At 44.9% G+C, this 18,661-nt stretch overlaps 1 protein-coding gene across 3 annotated transcripts in view; it reads right to left on the reverse strand.

Moving 5' to 3' along the window:
- The window catches only part of USP6NL (USP6 N-terminal like), a 427,089-nt gene that overhangs the window by 88,997 nt on the left and 319,431 nt on the right, over positions 1–18,661 (reverse strand). For all 3 annotated transcript variants that reach the window (XM_063926864.1, XM_063926863.1, XM_063926865.1), the window contains exon 8: positions 3,471–3,519. In XM_063926864.1, coding sequence (XP_063782934.1) covers positions 3,471–3,519 — 49 coding nt within the window. The remainder of the gene's footprint in view (positions 1–3,470; positions 3,520–18,661) is intronic.

Raw genomic sequence — 18,661 nt, forward strand, 5'->3', positions numbered from 1 at the left:
ACGCACCTCTGTATGGCGTCGGGTGCTACCTCCCCTTCCATAGGAGAATGGCAAGATCTGTGAGAAAAACAGTAAGGGAAAACAAGGCTTCTATAAATAACCCCCAGGTCGTAGTCTATTTTTGGACTAACCGAAAATTAGTAGACAAGTGGTCACCGGAGCGGGGACCAGTCAGATAGAATCAGCGACAAGTGGAGTATGTAGTGGAAACAAAAAACTACTTCCACTTCTGCGAACCTAACCAGGCTGCAGAACACTTACCTTTTCACCTTCCACTGTTTACTCAGAAAGGAAAAAAGAACGGTATTGAACCGGTTAAAACGACTGCATCCCATGAAAGAATGCATCACCAACCATTGTGAAGGAGGTTAACTCACGAATTTAGACTTACCAGTGGATGCTGCCGAGATTGACTGAAAAGAGGCCACACCAAACAACTGTATACCTCCCACCAGCATCTTCCGGAGACCTCCTCCGCATTTTTCCAGTCACACCATCACGTGGCAGCCTGCTGTAATATTATAAGGAAAAATAAACATAGGCTAGCCTACCCACTCTGGGTAGGATAATTCTATCGGATGCTTACCCGACTACAACACTCCCTCAAGTGCATACATTGCAAATAAGGTCAAAGTATAGAAATAAATTTTCACTTAGCTGCCTGTGTACGATTCTTTGCGACCGGGCTCTGCGTCGACCAGGAGTTGACTGTCCTAATTTTCTCTCCGCGTTGTGAAGAGAATAATATTCGGACTCCTTGAGAGGATCGAAACCAACTCGTCACGGCCAATCTAGAGCTTAATCCACAGAGTGATCAGCACATAAGAATACCATTCTTTCAGGATTCATGGATATACAACAAGTAATACACAATAAAACACATATCCTAACTATGCATAAATAATCTATATCTATGCAAGTGGATTGTCTCGACCTGTCAAGTCTCTAGCGACAGTAATGTGTTGCGAATGTGTATGACCATGTACTGACATGTCCCCAATGTGGAACTACCAGAAACGTTATGGTCGACAGAAACTTAGTAAATGTCGACCGCGAGTAAAAGTAAGTAATAAGGACGGAACCCCGTGGGGTCCGGGGAAGCATACAAATACAATTTTGATAACACTCCCCTCACATATACCCATATATATATATATATATATATATATATACATATATACCACAAGGCAATGACAGCCTGATAATTCTTTACCCAGGAAATACCATTGATGCCGAGAGGGCATCCACAAACGACTGCGCATTCGAGTTTATTGCTTAAAGCCCACAAACATCAATCTGATAATTCTTAATTTCCCGAATCAAGTATCGGCACGCACCGGCGTAGCCGTCCGATATTCCCACAGCAGCTCGTCACGTCTGCCGACATGTGTCGACTAATCGATAATGGGTAAAAAACAGGGAAACAGTGAAATTATGCATTACCACACGGAATATGCGTGCATTAACAAACTTAATGCTATATGACACCCCTATAGCATTAAAACCACTGTGCCCCCCTCCATCTTACTATACAGTAAGTACTAGCAGGGATTTTGAAGAAAATGGCGCCTACTCTCTGAGAAGGTTAAGCTCCGCCCCTTCCCGACGCTCTGCCATCTCTTATCACAAAAATATATGCTGTCCTCGTATATAGTGCAGATATACTATATACTAAACTGCCGCTCAGGGCGACCCCCCCTTCGCCCTGCACCCAGATAAAACGTTGGTGTGTGGGAGCTTCGGTGCGGACCGCCGGTATGAGTGGGGGTATTGGCAGCGGGGGAGAATCGTTGCGTAGCGCGTTAACACGCGCTGGCGGGGGTCCGGGACACGGAGCCCCCCGGCAGCGCCAAATAAATGGATTAATATGCTGCTCAGAGCGCTCCCTCCCCAGCGCCCTGCACCCGCGGGAGCCAGCGGCGGGAGAGAGAAAAGGCGCGCCGTGCGATAACACGCGCTGGCGGGGGTCCGGGACACGGAGCCCCCGGCAGCGCCAACCTAAAGGGATCAAACTACTGCTCAGAGCGCTCCCTTCCCCAGCGCCCTGCACCCGCAGGAGCCAGCGGCGGGGAAGAGAAAGGTTGCGTAGTGCGCTACCACGCGCTGGCGAGGGTCCGGGACACGGAGCCCCCGGCAGCGCCAACGTAAAGGATTCAAAATGCCGCTCAGAGCGCTCCCTTCCCCAGCGCCCTGCACCCGCAGAAGCCAGGGCGGGGGAGAGAAAAAACGTGTAGTGCGCTAACAAGAGCTGGCGGGGGTCCGGGACCCGGAGCCCCCGGCAGCGCCAACATAAAGCTTCACCAACACGTGCAGGGGGTAGTCCGGGACACGGAGCCCCCTGTCAGCACCAACACCAACCCTTTTGTCCAAAATAAATATAATTTATTGTTCAAGGTGCACTCCCCTAGCGCCCTGCACCCGCGAATGCCGGCGGCGGGGAGTCAAGGCGCGTAGCGCGCTCTACCATGCTGGCGGGGGAATGATACCCGGTGCCTGGGCACCGAAAAAACTTTCAAAGCCAGTCTAATTAAAAACTACAGTAACCTGCTGCCCAGGGCGCTCCCCCCCCCCAGTGCCCTGCACCCTGTGAGTGCCTTTATGTGGGAGCATGGAGCTAGCACTACCACTGTACCTCCGTTACTGAAGTCTTCTGCCGTCTGAAGTCTTCTTTTCTTCTAATACTCACCCGACTTCTTTCTTCTGGCTTCTGTGAGGGGGTGACGGCGTGGCTCCGGGAACAAGCATCTAGGCGCACCAAGTGATCGAACCCTCTGGAGCTAATGGTGTCCAGTAGCCGAGAAGCAGAGCCTTGAAACTCACAGAAGTAGGTCCTGCTTCTCCCACCTCACTCACACGCTGCAGAGAGCCTGTAGCCAGCAGGTCTCCCTGAAAATAAAAAACCTAACAAAGTCTTTCAGAGAAACTCAGTAGAGCTCCCCTAGTGTGTGTCCATTCACTCCTGGGCACAAAGTCTAACTGAGGTCTGGAGGAGGGGCATAGAGGGAGGAGCCAGTTCACACCCAGGATTAAGTCTTTATAGTGTGCCCAGACTCCTGCGGATCCGTCTATACCCCATGGTCCTTTTGGAGTCCCCAGCATCCTCTAGGACGTAGGAGAAATAAAAATAACAATAATAATAATAATAATAACAACCAAAATGAAGTATGGATATGTTAGCATGAGGTTATCAGGATGTTATCAGGATGTTGTTCAGTGGTGTGTACTCCCCATCAGTGAGTAGATAAAAGTTCAAACTGAGGAGGCAGTACAGTATGTCTTTTAGTGGAACATTTTTTAAAGCACACAGCAAAATCAACTTTTTATTTTCATCATACATGATTTACCTTTGTGCATGCTGAAACCCAAGAGACCTGAGTTGCGACAAACACTTGTCCAATAACACTTTTAAGAAAACCAGCCACCTTATTTGAAGGATAACAATATCCCACTGTATACAATAAACAACTCACCGTGTTATACAACGAATATGCCGCCAACACATGAAATAAAGCCTGCTGCCTGTGACGGTAAAGACAGAAAAAAAAGTTTAGTCATTTAAAATACATACTTCAGCCAGTTTACTTAAAAATATGTATTAAATTCATTATAATTGGAGTTTATATATGAAAAACCATTTGCAAAGCTCTTTTCAGCAAGTTTACAAGAGGCTGAAAGGAAGAAAGCATGCTAAATCAATACAAGAAATACAGAACTCTGTTCAATACAGTTTAGCCTGGAACACATCCACTACTCTAGAGTACTTACATATGTAAGATCTCCTATAATACAAGCTATAGTGACTGAGTGATTCAGAAATGAGTTTATATCCACAATCACATCTACAAATCTTGCTAACCCCTTGGTCCAGAAATGCTTTTTTAGAAGTAGTTGCCTCAGTTCTCCTCTACAAATCTGTAGAAATGACTGAATAACTACTGCTGGTAAGAGGTAATGCCAAGCGTGGTAGTGGAGACATTTCCCCAAGTATTAGAAATTATATATTAGATTTAATTCTTAAATTTTGAGGACCAGCAAGAATCACATAAGACCCCCAAAGGTATTAACTGCTGGAGGGGGCAGGAGAAGGTGACAGCACTACAGAAGAAAGTATTCGGTTCCAGGGGTTAAGGGAGGGTACTAAAAGTACCTAATCTCCCCAATCGTGGCGTAGCAGGTGGGAAGAGATTTTAACAAAATCCGCAGAATGCAGTAGCTTAGGTCTCCTGAGTTACACCACATTATACCCTGCCACTCTAAACTAGAAATCAAGATGTGGGAAGGCAATGAAAATGCTTTGGATTATGAGATGGGGATTAGCTAGGTCCCACAGCTACCCATGAGCCAGGATCCACAGGTTAGCCTTAGCCTGCAGTATAACCCAATTACGTTTACTTGAGACATAGCAAACCAACATTTTTCATTGGCAACATATCCCTCCCTATTACAGTATCTCTAAATAACAGTAAACAGTGTCTATTCCCACCAGAAGTATCAGAGAAAAAGGCCTCACTATGGACAGCCACAAAAATTAACATATTCTTAAATATCTCAAGAAAATTTGCACCTACCACTTTTGAGGACGTATAGGAAAATGATCATACCTCCTATTCTTCTCACTTTCAATATCTGCAGATTAGCAGTTTTGTTCATGCAGTGTCTCTTTTATGAGCTCCGTGAACTCCATCCTTTTTGAATGCAAATGCATTTATTATGTGGGCTATAAGGGTGCCATTTCTATGATTTATTAGTCCACCTTGGCTCCTGAGTCTACATCAGGATGCATATAAAGAAGCATACTTAAGTCCAAAATTTAAAAGCACTGGTCTTTTATTTCAGGCTTAAACAAGATGGGAAGTGGCAGCATTTATAAGCCATTTTCTGCCCAAAGCTTGCATCCATAGGGGGCAATTCATTTATGCACGCCCGATCTCCTGTCTAAAGCAGAGGTGCCGATTTATGTTTTTGCTGGTGGGTGCTCAAGCCTGTGATGCATGCCGGTGAGGGGGCATGGCCTCACTAAAATGGGCGTGGCCTCGCAGGAAAAAACTACCTTCCCCCCCCCCTGTTTTGACCCTGCACTGACAGACCTGGGCCACCACAGGGAAAAAAATTAATTCCACCATATTAAGCCCCACACAGTAATGCCCCTTGCACCATATTATGCCACACACCACAATGCCCGTGATGCATTATGCCCTACAGAAAAGCTTCTAATTTCTTTTAAATTGCTTGCTTGTTGCCAAGGGGTTACATGCGCTGTGTATCATGCTCGTTGCCAGGGGTTTTCATGGGCTGGGTGTCTTGCTCGTTGCCAGGGATTTCATGGGCTTGGTGTCTTGCTTGTTGCCAGGGGTGTGTAATGCTAATTGCCAGGGGTGTGTAATGCTAGTTGCCAGGGGTGTGTAATGCTAGTTGCCAGGGGTAATGCTAGTTGCCAGGGGTGTGTAATACTATTTACCAGGGTTAATGCTCGTTGTCAGGGGTGTGTACAGCCAGCCACAGTCAGCCCGCCCGCCAGCTCCCCTGCCCGCTCGCTCCCTCCCTGCCCTAGTACTCCGCTTGGGGGGGCGGAGTTTCGTGAAATGATGCATTGCGCCGTGACATTACGACGCAAATGCTTAATTACACAAAACTTTGCCCCGCTAGTGGAGTACTATGACATGGAGGAGGGGGAGCAGTTGGGACAGGGGAAAAGTGCCATGGCGGGCGCCGGTGGGTGCTCATTTTTTGTAGGTGCTCAGAAGCACCCACGGAATTGGCGCCTATGGTCTAAAGTGAAGGGATATCGGGGGCGCTATTCAAATTATTATTATTTTTTAACACACCAATTGCGCTCAGCAGTGCTGGGTTTACTACTTTGAAAAATGTAATCTACATTTTTCACTTGCAAAGTACTTTGAGACATTAAACTGCATACATTTTAATGAAAACTGGAAAAAAGGGTGTTCTAAAACATTTGACTGGTAGTTTACAGACATACACGCACACACTCAGTGGCCACTATCATCGTTACGCCTCCTCATTAATTCTAATAAGTTATCAGCCAACCAGCCACTCAATGCTCAACTAACAATTTGCTGACATGGTGAGGACTTCAGTTGTTGTTTAGATCAAAGACCAGAACGGGGAAGAAACGTAATTTATGTGACTTTGCCATGGAATGACTAGGGCGCCAGACACGGTGGTTAGAGTATATTAGAAATTGTGGATCTCCTAGGATTTTCACACACAATGGTCTCTAGAGGCTACAGAGAATAGCGTGTAATATAAAAAAACAACCCAGTAAATGGCAGTGCTGTGATCAGAAATGCCTTGTATTGAAAGAGGTCAGAGGAGAATGGACAGATTGACTCAAGATAACAGGAATACTACAGTAAGGGAAATAACCATGTGTTACAACGGGATGCAGTTAATTTACCAGCTGTCGGGATCCCGGTGCTCAGGATACCGACGACGGAATCCCGACAGTCAGGAAAATGCTGGCGGTCGGAATACCGACCGAAGCCCCGCATTCCCACCAGGGTGGTGGTGGTACAATCCACCATCCGAAGGGGAATATCGTCACCGGGCCCGAAGCGTTGCAAGAGCAGCGAGCCCGCGAGGGGTCTTACTGCACTTACTGTCGGTATTCTGGCGTCAGTCTCCTGACTGCCGGTATTTCATACTGGACCCGTTACAATAGTGTAGTGTTATGCAGAACAGTATCTTGAACAATGAAGTGGATGATTACGGCCTCAAAGACCTCACTGGGATACACATCAATTAAATTTAGCAAACTGAGGGATGAGAAGGGCACAGGTTCACCAAAATACAACAGGTGAAAATTAAAAAAATGTCAGCTGGTCTGAAATCTTTATTACTGCTTCAAAAGTATAGGCGATAGGGTTAGCATAGAACATGAATCCATTGATCCATTCTACATGGTGTTGACGGTTTATGGTGGTGTGATGGTGAGGGGAATGTTTTCTTTGTACGCATCAGGCCCCACAACACCAACTGTTTAAATTCCACAACCTTGTTGAACATTGTTGCTAACCATAAGCATTTCATTATACATATTATACCCATCTTCTGATGCCTAATTCCAACAGGATAACACACACAGTCACAAATCTCAAGCCGTTACGATGCACATGACACAGAGTACAGTGTTCTCAAGTGGCTTTCACAGTCACCAGATCTCAATCAAATAGAACACTTTGGTATGTGGCAGAAATTGATATGTGCAGCATTAATGTGCATACTGTACAAAAACTCTGCAGAACCCACATCAACCCAAAAACTCTGCAGAACCCACATCAACCCATCATGTCAACATGGACCAAAACCTCCAGTACCTTTTTTAATCCATGGAATGACAAATTCAAGCTGTTCTGTAAGCAAATGTGGTCCTATTTCGAACAAAAGGAAAAAGGAAGATACTCTCTATGTGGGGCATTCTATTAATTATTTGAAATATAACCTTTATTTGCCTTTGAAAATCACGACATGCCAGTTCATATTAGGGTCATTCCACATCAGATCACCCAAAAAAACTTGAAATGTTCACCACCCATCTCAGATTTTTACAAATTTTATTTAGTTAAGAGAGGATGTCAAAACAACTATAACTGACAAATATCTCAACTGTCTGACAATTGATTAAACATTGATTTTAAAATTTTTCAATTATTTATTAATTGGGGCTTCTTTATCCAGTTTATTTTAAGTATCACAGGCGTTTATTAAGGAATCACCACAAAAGTTGGATCTCTAAGGTAACTTTTCCTCCTGAATCCAAAAATCCAAACCAAATTACTTTATCTGCCTCATGTTTTGCCTTACAACAAAAAATTGCACGTTTTTCTAATCGAATTAAAAATGCTAGTTCTATCGACATTAGGAATCCCATTTTTTTTATTTTTTTTTGATGGGGGGTGCTTAAAAAAGGTATAAATGACTACCACAAAAAAACTCAGCATGGTACTCTGTTTCATAGTGGGGGGAAAAAAAAGTCAAGTTGACATTTGATTACTGCTGAACTGCATACATAATTTACACTGTTGAAAACCATACCAAAAAAAGTGAACTAAACTGAGGCAATGGTATAACACTCCCATACAGAAAATGAAACTTAACAGAAATAGATGGGAGGGGTATTTAGAGAAACTTTACAGATAAAGAGAGAGGGAGACACAGAAAGATAGTCAATCATGGCAGCTGCTCATCTAAAGTTCCCATTTGGTACTCTTTTAAATACGGACTGCAATATAACTATCTATTCAAACACCATTGGATTACATAGCTGGGACCACTTTATAGATGAAGAAAAATAACTTTTGATTCTGAGAACTGAAGTTTCAAATGCAGTAACCAATGATCCTGGAATAGTCTGCTACCATCATGAAAAGCTTCTGCTGCTAAGATATGAAGAATTTCAGAAAACATGCTGTAATCCTTTTTTGTCTGGCTAAAAAGGTGCCAGATAAAGCTTAAAAGTTATGTCACTGAAGTGGGCCAAAAAACATGGTGACTATTCGCTTCATGCTGTTATTAATCCAGGACAGAAACTTTGCCCAAAATGCAGAATTCAACTGTCACACTGTAAAGAACAAACAGACACTACTTTAAAAAAACTAGTAGTTTAAAAAAACTACTTCAGTTATGGTGCTAGTGCACAATACAAGAACTGCAAAAACTTTTTGAACTTATGCTTCCATAAGGATGACTTCAACATTCAAGCAGAATGGAATTTTATTGCCACATCTCATGGCCAGAGTCCGTGTGATGGCATTGGAGGGACAGTTCAACATCTAGCCACACGCACCAGTCTGCAAACAGTGGAAACTCATCATATCTTGATACCTTTTGATCTGTATAGCTGGGCAAATGAAAATGTACATGGCATAAAGTTATTTACGTGTCACAAAACGAATACAAGACTGCAAAACCAAGCTGCATAGCCATCTAGAAACTGCAAAGACTGTGGCAGGAACACGTACTCATCACAGATTTCAGCCTATTAGTAATGATGAGCTACACATATATTAATTGTCATCAGACCACATGAAGACAGCAGGAACCAGAGTTAGTGTCACTATGACCACAGTCACAAAAATGTAGACAAAAGTGATCTCCAACCTGGAACATACATAGCAGCAGCATCTGGTACATTGGGTATATCATTCAATGTAATGAGGAGGAACAAGATGTGTTGGTACACTTCATGAAACGAAACCAATCAACAAATGTGCTGTCCTGGCCTTCGAGATAAGTGTTCTGTTCCTTTTATTCACGTCCTCTGTGTAACGGAAGTGCTTACTATACAACGAAGTACTGGAAGGCAGTATACACTTTTTGCTGACACTTTAAGGAAAACTACAGACTGATACAACAGGTTCCGAACAAAGGGAAAAATAATGAGATTGTTGACTCAACTACAGTTATGGACTCAAGTTATGTTAAAGGTATTAAATTTCATGGTTTCTTGTGTTAATTATGTATGCGGTACAACAGTTAATGGAACATCAACTTCATTATTTTGTTCTCCACTATTAAACAGAGTAACATGCTGATTTTTATGTAGTAGTAATGTATACCTTTTTAAAGCACCCCCAAAAAATGGGATCCTAATGTCAATTGAACCTAGCGTTTTTAATTCTATTAGAAAAATATGCATTTTTGAGCAACGCAAAACAAGAGGCAGATAAAGTAATTTGGTTTAGATTTTTGGATTCAGGGGTAAAAGTTACCTTAGGGCTACACATTTCATGGTGATTCTTTAATAAATACCAGTGATACTTCAAATAAACTGGATAAAGAAGCTATGATTAGTAAATAATTTAATAAATTGAAAAATCATTATTTAATAAAACTAACTGTCAGAGAATCAAGATATTTGGCAGACATAGTTGCTTTGACATCCTCTCTTAACTGAAGATGTTTTGTAAAAATCTGAGATGGGTGGTGGACACCCCTGGTTGAACTGATATGGAATGAAGCATTAATATACTTTTTAACTGAGGTTTATTTTCTACTGTCTTTACACATCTGGAAATATTTTTGTAATTGATATATTTGCTATTTATATAAAAAAAAACTTTTTAAAATACAATGGGGTCGATTCAATTCGGCAACAGATGAATAGCGCCGGAAAATTAACTCCTGACGCTATTCAATTCAGCTACTAGTTACCCGCAATTGTCTGGAATTCTTCTCTCATCCCCGGGATGAGTTAAGTCAGAGAATGCCCGTTCTCCCGACAAAACTACCTGTTAAGTCGGCGAGAACGGGCATTCTCCGACTTAACTTTAGCTGAATTGAATAGCGTTGGGGGCTAATTCCCTGCGCTATTCATCTGTTGCCGAATTGAATCGACCCCATTTATGGAAAAAGTGCTATTTATCTTACATAGGAGTCAATTCAATTCGATGACTAGTTGCCAATTCCGCTAGTTTACTTAAGTTTTGTCGACAATTGGAATTCCAACTAATTAAATTCTCGCCAATGTGACTGTTTAGTCAGCGATATTCGGTTGTAGTCGTCGATATATATACAATTCCCGACAATTTGTTCTCCCTATAGGTTATAATGGTCAGACCAATTCAATGAACTCGCGGGTGGGGAGAGAGTTCGAATTCCCAACAATTTTAAACTTAAACTCTCCCTTTTTTCTCTCATCCCCCAAGGAGTGAGAGTTTACAAATATTTGTTTTGAATTTAATACGAAGCTATTAGAAATGCTGTAAATAGGTCTAATTTTTCAATCCAACATATTTATATTCCCACTGGCTAGTTTAGCAAGTGGTTTGTCCCTCTCCCTTTTTAGTTGTTTCAACTAACATATCTTGCTGCAATAGAGGATTTCATGCACCTGACTGGAGTTTGAAGAGGACGTCGATCAAATCTTATCGTATAGTACACAATTACACAACTAGGACAGCGATGTGTTTTGTGCCGCAGCGCAGCGCAAACAACATTGCAGCGGGGCAGTTATGTCAGAGAATGCTGGTTCTCCCTACAAAACAGCAGGTTTAAGTTGCGAGAACCGGCATTCTCTGATTTACGGAGCGCTAAACTGATTAGCTGCGGGAGCCCCCTACTGGCACTATTCAAATCCGTGCTGAAATGAATTACCCCGTAGAAAAACATATTACTTAATTTAATATTATTTTCAGAATTTTTAAATAAAAAACTTTTGGACTTGCAGTGCCGTGAAAAAACTTCTGATACTCAGGTGGTGATACAAAAAAATTTGGAAAACCACTGCACTACACTACTAAATAAAAAAAAATAAGAATTTACTCACCGGTAATTCTATTTCTCGTAGTCCGTAGTGGATGCTGGGGACTCCGTAAGGACCATGGGGAATAGACGGCTCCGCAGGAGACTGGGCACATCTAAAGAAAGATTTAGGACTATCTGGTGTGCACTGGCTCCTCCCCCTATGACCCTCCTCCAAGCCTCAGTTAGGAACTGTGCCCGGAAGAGCTGACACAATAAGGAAGGATTTTTGAATCCCGGGTAAGACTCATACCAGCCACACCAATCACACCATATAACACGTGATGGGAACCCCGGTTAACAGTATGATAACAAATGGAGCCTCTGAAAAGATGGCTCACCACAAAACCCGATTTTTGTAACAATAACTATGTACAGGTATTGCAGACAATCCGCACTTGGGATGGGCGCCCAGCATCCACTACGGACTACGAGAAATAGAATTACCGGTGAGTAAATTCTTATTTTCTCTGACGTCCTAGTGGATGCTGGGGACTCCGTAAGGACCATGGGGATTATACCAAAGCTCCCAAACGGGCGGGAGAGTGCGGATGACTCTGCAGCACCGAATGAGAGAATTCCAGGTCCTCCTCAGCCAGGGTATCAAATTTGTAGAATTTTGCAAAACGTGTTTGCCCCCGACCAAGTAGCTGCTCGGCAAAGTTGTAAAGCCGAGACCCCTCGGGCAGCCGCCCAAGATGAGCCCACCTTCCGTGTGGAATGGGCTTTTACAGATTTAGGCTGCGGTAAGCCTACCGCAGAATGCGCCAGCTGAATAGTGCTACAAATCCAGCGCGCAATAGACTGCTTAGAAGCAGGAGCACCCAGCTTGGTGGGTGCATACAGGATAAACAGCGAGTCAGTCTTTCTGACTCCAGCCGTCCTGGAAATATAAATTTTTAGGGCCCTGACTACGTCCAGCAACTTGGAATCCTCCAAGTCCCTAGTAGCCGCAGGCACCACAATAGGTTGGTTCAAGTGAAAAGCTGAGACCACCTTTGGGAGAAACTGAGGACGAGTCCTCAATTCTGCCCTATCCATATGGAAAATCAGATAAGGGCTTTTACAAGACAAAGCCGCCAATTTTGAAACCCGCCTGCCCGACGCCAAGGCCAACAGCATGACCACTTTCCACGTGAGATATTTTAAATCCACAGTCTTAAGTGGTTCGAACCAATGTGATTTCAGGAATGCCAAAACCACATTGAGATCCCAAGGTGCCACTGGGGGCACAAAAGGAGGCTGAATATGCAGTACTCCCTTGACAAAAGTCTGAACTTCGGGCAGTGAAGCCAGTTCTTTTTTGGAAGAAAATCGACAGAGCCGAAATCTGAACCTTTATGGACCCCAATTTGAGGCCCAACGTCTTGCAGGAAGTGCAGGAATCGACCCAGTTTAAATTCCTCCGTCGGGGCCTTCATGGCCTCACACCAAGCAACATATTTTCGCCAAATGCGGTGATAATGTCTTGCGGTGACATCCTTCCTGGCTTTGATCAGGGTAGGGATGACTTCCTCCGGAATACCCTTTTCCTTCAGGATCCGGTGTTCAACCGCCATGCCGTCAAACGCAGCCGCGGTAAGTCTTGGAACAGACAGGGTCCCTGCTGCAGCAGGTCTTGTCTGAGCGGCAGAGGCCAAGGGTCCTCTGTAAGCATCTCTTGAAGTTCCGGGTACCAAGCTCTTCTTGGCCAATCCGGAACCACGAGTATGGTTTTCACTCCTCGCCTTCTTATAATTCTCAGTACCTTGGGTATGAGAGGTAGAGGAGGAAACACATAAACCGACTGGTACACCCATGGTGTCACTAGAGCGTCCACCGCTATCGCCTGAGGGTCTCTTGACCGGGCGCAATATCTTTTCAACTTCTTGTTGAGGCGGGACGCCATCATGTCTACCTGTGGTTTTTCCCACCGGTTGACCAGCATTTGGAAGACTTCTGGATGAAGTCCCCATTCTCCCGGGTGGAGGTCGTGCCTGCTGAGGAAGTCTGCTTCCCAGTTGTCCACTCCCGGAATGAACACTGCCGTCAGTGCTAACACATGATTCTCTGCCCATCTGAGAATTCTGCCATCGCCATCCTGCTTCTCGTGCCGCCCTGTCTGTTTACGTGGGCGACCGCCGTGATGTTGTCTGACTGGATCAGTACCGGCTGGTTTTGAAGCAGGGGTCTTGCCTGGCTTAGGGCATTGTAAATGGCCCTTAGCTCCAGGATATTTATGTGAAGAGAAATCTCCTGATTTGACCACAGTCTTGGAAATTTCTTCCCTTTGTGACTGCCCCCCAGCCCCGAAGGCTGGCATCCGTGGTCACCAGGACCCAGTCCTGTATTCCGAATCTGCGTCCCTCTAGTAGATGAGCCCTCTGCAGCCACCACAGCAGCGACACCCTGGTTCTGGCCGATAGGGTTATCCGCTGTTGCATCTGGAGATGGGACCCGGACCATTTGTCCAACAGGTCCCACTGGAACATCCTTGCGTGGAACCTTCCGAATGGAATTGCTTCGTACGAAGCTACCATTTTTCCCAGGACTCGTGTGCATTGATGTACCGACACTTTTCCTGGTTTTAGGATGTCTCTGATGCGAAAGTGCCACCCCCACTATCAACTGTTCTTTGGACCTCGCCTTTATCAGGAGATCGTCCAAGTACGGGATAATTAAAACTCCCTTCTTGCGAAGGAGTATCATCATTTCGGCCATTACCTTGGTAAAGACCCTCGGTGCCGTGGATAACACAAACGGCAGCGTCTGGAACTGATAGTGACAGTCCTGTACCACAAATCTGAGGTACTCCTGGTGCGGAGGGTAAATGGGGACATGCAGGTACGCATCCTTGATGTCCAGGGATACCATGTAATCCCCCTCCTCCAGGCTCGCAATAACCGCCCTGAGCGATTCCATCTTGAACTTGAACCTTTTTATATAAGTGTTCAAGGCTTTTAAATTTAAGATGGGTCTCACCGAACCGTCCGGTTTCGGTACCACAAACCTTGTGGAGTAGTAAACCTTTCCTTGCTGAAGGAGGGGTACCTTGACGATCACTTTCTGTGAATACAGTTTTTGAATAGCCACCAACACTGCCTCCCTGGCAGAGGGAGTTGCCGGCAAGGCAGATTTTAGGAAACGGCGGGGGGGAGACGTCTCGAATTCCAGCCTGTACCCCTGAGATACTACTTGAAGGACCCAGGGATCCACTTGTGAGAGAGCCCACTGTGTGCTGAAAAACCTGAGACGTGCCCCCACCGTTCCCGATTCCGCCTGTGCAGCCCCAGCGTCATGCTGTGGACTTACCGGACGCAGGGGAGGACTTCTGCTCCTGGGAACTAGCTGTGTGCTGCAGCTTTTTCCCCTTTCCTCTGCCCCTTGGCAGAAAGGATGAGCCTCTAGCCCGCTTATTTTTCTGGGGCCGAAAGGACTGTACCTGATAATACGGTGCTTTCTTTTGCTGTGGGGTAGCCTGTGGCAAAAAAGTCGATTTCCCAGCAGTAGCTGTGGAAACGAGGTCTGAAAGACCTTCCCCAAAAAGTTCCACCCCTTTATAGGGTAAAACTTCCATGTGCCGCTTGGAGTCGGCATCACCTGACCATTGCCTAGTCCATAACCCCCGTCTGGCGGCAATGGACATAGCGCTTATTTTTGATGCCAGCCGGCAAATATCCCTCTGTGCATCACGCATGTATAAGACCGCGTCTTTTATATGGTCAATCGTTAGCAAAATATTGTCCCTATCCATGGTATCAATGTTTTCCGACAGGGAGTCTGACCACGCAGCAGCAGCACTGCACATCCAAGCTGATGCAATAGCGGGTCTCAATATAATGCCAGTGTGTGTGTATATAGCTTTTAGGGTACTTTCCAGCTTTCTATCAGCAGGTTCTTTTAGGGCGGCCGTATCCGGAGACGGTAGTGCCACCTTCTTTGATAAGCGTGTCAGCGCTTTATCTACCCTAGGGGGTGTTTCCCAGCGTGACCTATCCTCAGCCATTAACCGTTTAGAAATGATCAATTTCTTATCTGGGGAAGTCCACGCTTCCTCACACACCTCATTTAATTCGTCAGATGCAGGAAAAACTACTGGTAGTTTTTTCTCACCAAACATAATACCCTTTTTTTGTGGTACCTGGGGTATCATCAGAAATGTATAATACATTTTTCATAGCCTCAATCATATAACGGGTGGATCCATTGGAGGGTACACTCGTCTCATCATCGTCGACACTGGAGTCGGTATCCGTGTCGACATCTGTATCTGTCATCTGAGTGTCACGAACCGGTCTCTTACCTCTGCGGGTTCTGGGGTTCATCCGTTGCCAGTGCGGTTGCTCGCGGTGCTGTGCGCCCGTGTGGGGACACGGCGTGATCAATGGCACAGGTAATGCAGAGTCTGGGAACTGTGAGTGCGGGGACCAAATGGCCTAAGGCACTGCGGTGTGTCTGCTGTATAGGAGGTGGCCATGTTGGAGACCAAATAGCTAATACAGAGCACTTGTGAAAACACCTGTGGGCAGGTGTAAGCCAATCCCGTGCTTGTGCTGCCTTTAAGTAGGCTGGGATTATGTTACTCTGGGCCAGTGCTTTGTTGTATCAAAGCTGTGCTCTAGCTCTGAGCTCTCTCCGTGCATTCCTGTGTGATTCCCGTGGTCCAGATATCGCCTCCGTTCCCAGAGGTCCGTCTGCAGCCTTCACTGCTGAAAGATCCACCGGCTCTCTGCTGTGCTGTCAGTTAATTGCACTCCTATTGGAAATAGTTGGATTCCCAGTGTCCTGCATGAGGTTACCTTGTCAGTCTGCCTATCATTCAAAGTCTGGAGGATTCTGTTTCTCTCAGCTGTTCGTTTGTTCAACTCTGCATTTAACCCATTCATCACCTTGTCTTCTACTACAGTTTCACAGTGATCTCCGGAACCCGCAAGTAACCCAATTCAGTACTTTTATTTGCTATGTTGTCATTACAAGGATAATTCATCACAGTCTCTCAGTTAACTCTCAAAGCTCCATTGCCAATTCTTACAGTTAATTCTCCATGTCTGCATTAACCAGTTAAACACAATCTGCAGTTCAGCATCAAAGCTTGTTTATATTTGCTATGTTGTCATAACAAGGATAATTCTTCACAGTCTCTCAGTTAACTCTCAAGACTCCATTGCAAATCCTTACAGTTATCTCTTCATGTCTGCATTATCCAGTTAATCATATTCTGCAGTTCAGCATCAAAGCTCGTTTATATTTGGACAATCCAACATTTATTCATCAGCTTGTTTTGCATATGTTTCCATGAACATTTCTTTTATGTATTTTTGAGTTTTCTCTTGCATATTATTCCTGCAATACTTCAGTATAATATGATGATTAACAACTTGTCAGTTAACTCTTTACTGAATTGTTATTTTGAATAAATATATGAATCGGAACTTTCTTCGTCCTCCCTGCTTTCTTCATAGCCCAGCACCTACACCTGTGGTTGGTCCCGGGTTAACGGATTCACAAAAACACCCGGACCTGACAGTAAGCACTGGCCACATGGATCCGTCAAGTGACCAATTCGCAGGAGGCGGTGCTACGTCAGATATCCTTTCCCGTCTGGAAAACCAGGAGTCTATACAGACACAAATAGTGCAGTTTATGCAAACTATGGCAGACCGTTTAGAGACTCTTCATACGGCTATTAAAACGTTCCAAGTCCAGATTCCAACCCCAGATGTCCCAGTTACCACTACAGCTTCTCCTGTGACGCTGCCTACGTCCCGCTTGCAGTTACCCTCTCCGAGTAAGTTTGACGGAACTCCAAAACTTTGCAGAGGATTCCTGAATCAATGCGAAATCCAGTTTGAACTGATGTCTGCCAGTTTCCCATCAGCTCGTTCTAAGGTTGCATATATTATTGCCCTCCTCTCCGGTCAGGCTCTGGAGTGGGCATCACCATTATGGGAGAGAGGTGATCCTATCCTCTCTAATTACAAAGAGTTTGTATCTTCCTTTCGGAGAATCTTTGACGAACCAGGCAGGACCACCACAGCATCCTTGGAGATTCTCCGTCTACGTCAAGGTTTACGTCCTGTCAGTCAATATATTATTCAGTTTCGCACGTTGTCTTCAGAGTTAAACTGGAATGAGGAGGCCCTGATCGCCGCGTTTTGGAATGGACTTTCAGAAAGAATCAAGGATGATTTAACTATCCGGGATGTGCCAATTAAACTGGATGAATTGATTTCTCTCTGTAACAAACTTGATCTACGTTACAGGGAGCGATGTTTAGAGAAATCCAGGGCAGAGCGATCCAGTCCACGTGATCATCCTAGACCTCGACAAGATTCTTCATCACAGTCTCCAGTAATGACTGAAGAACCTATGCAGATTGGGCACTCTCGCCTCACAGAGGAGGAACGACTTCGTCGTCGACAGGGTAACCTCTGCATGTACTGTGGGTCCTCCGAACATTTAGTTAAATTCGGCAAACTCCGACCGGGAAACTCTCGCCTCCTAGCTTATTCAAGAGAGGTTAAGCTAGGAGTTACTTTAGAATCACGTTCTGGGAAAGAGCCAACCTTGTCTATTCAATTAGAAGTTCCAAGTTCTACAGTGAAAGTTTCAGCCCTCCTAGATTCCGGGGCAGCCAAGAACTTCATCTCCTCAGCCTTTGTCATACGGTCTAAAGTTCAAACCATGCCCCTGGAAGCAGCAGTTGCTGTTACAGCAGTGGATGGAAGTCGAATTCCAGATGGTATAATTACTCATCGAACCGTATGTCTCAAGATGAAAGTTGGTGAGCTCCATTCCGAATACCTCTCCTTCTACGTGATTCCCAAAGCCTCTCAAGATGTGATACTTGGTTTACCTTGGCTGCAGAAACATAATCCTCAACTTAATTGGCAAACCATGGAAGTCCTTTCATGGGGTAAATCTTGTACCAAGGACTGTGTAGCTACAATTGTACCTCTTCGGTCAATTAGCCTTTCCGATCTACCTCCGGTGTATCAATCCCTTGCGGATGTTTCCAGTAAGCAAGCAGCAGACTCTCTACCTCCTCATCGTGAATGGGACTGCCCAGTCGTCCTGGTTCCGGGCAAGACCCCTCCTAGGGGACAAATTCATCCGCTATCCATCCCAGAGACGCGAGCTATCCGGGATTGGTCCACTCCTACAACTCTCAAGGGGATTCAGCGATTTCTTGGCTTTGCTAATTTCTATAGGAGATTCATTAAGAATTATTCTAAGTTAGCTGCTCCTATCATAGCCCTAACTCGCAAGGGAGCAAATCCTACGAACTGGTCTTCTGAAGCAATCAAAGCCTTCTCTGATTTAAAGCAAGCCTTTGTGTCAGCCCCCATTCTTCGACAGCCTGATTTGAATCGTCCCTTTCTACTAGAGGTGCATGCATCTACAGAAGCAGTAGGAGCTG

Source organism: Pseudophryne corroboree, chromosome 6 (assembly GCF_028390025.1).
Source record: "Pseudophryne corroboree isolate aPseCor3 chromosome 6, aPseCor3.hap2, whole genome shotgun sequence".
Lineage (NCBI taxonomy): Eukaryota > Metazoa > Chordata > Amphibia > Anura > Myobatrachidae > Pseudophryne > Pseudophryne corroboree.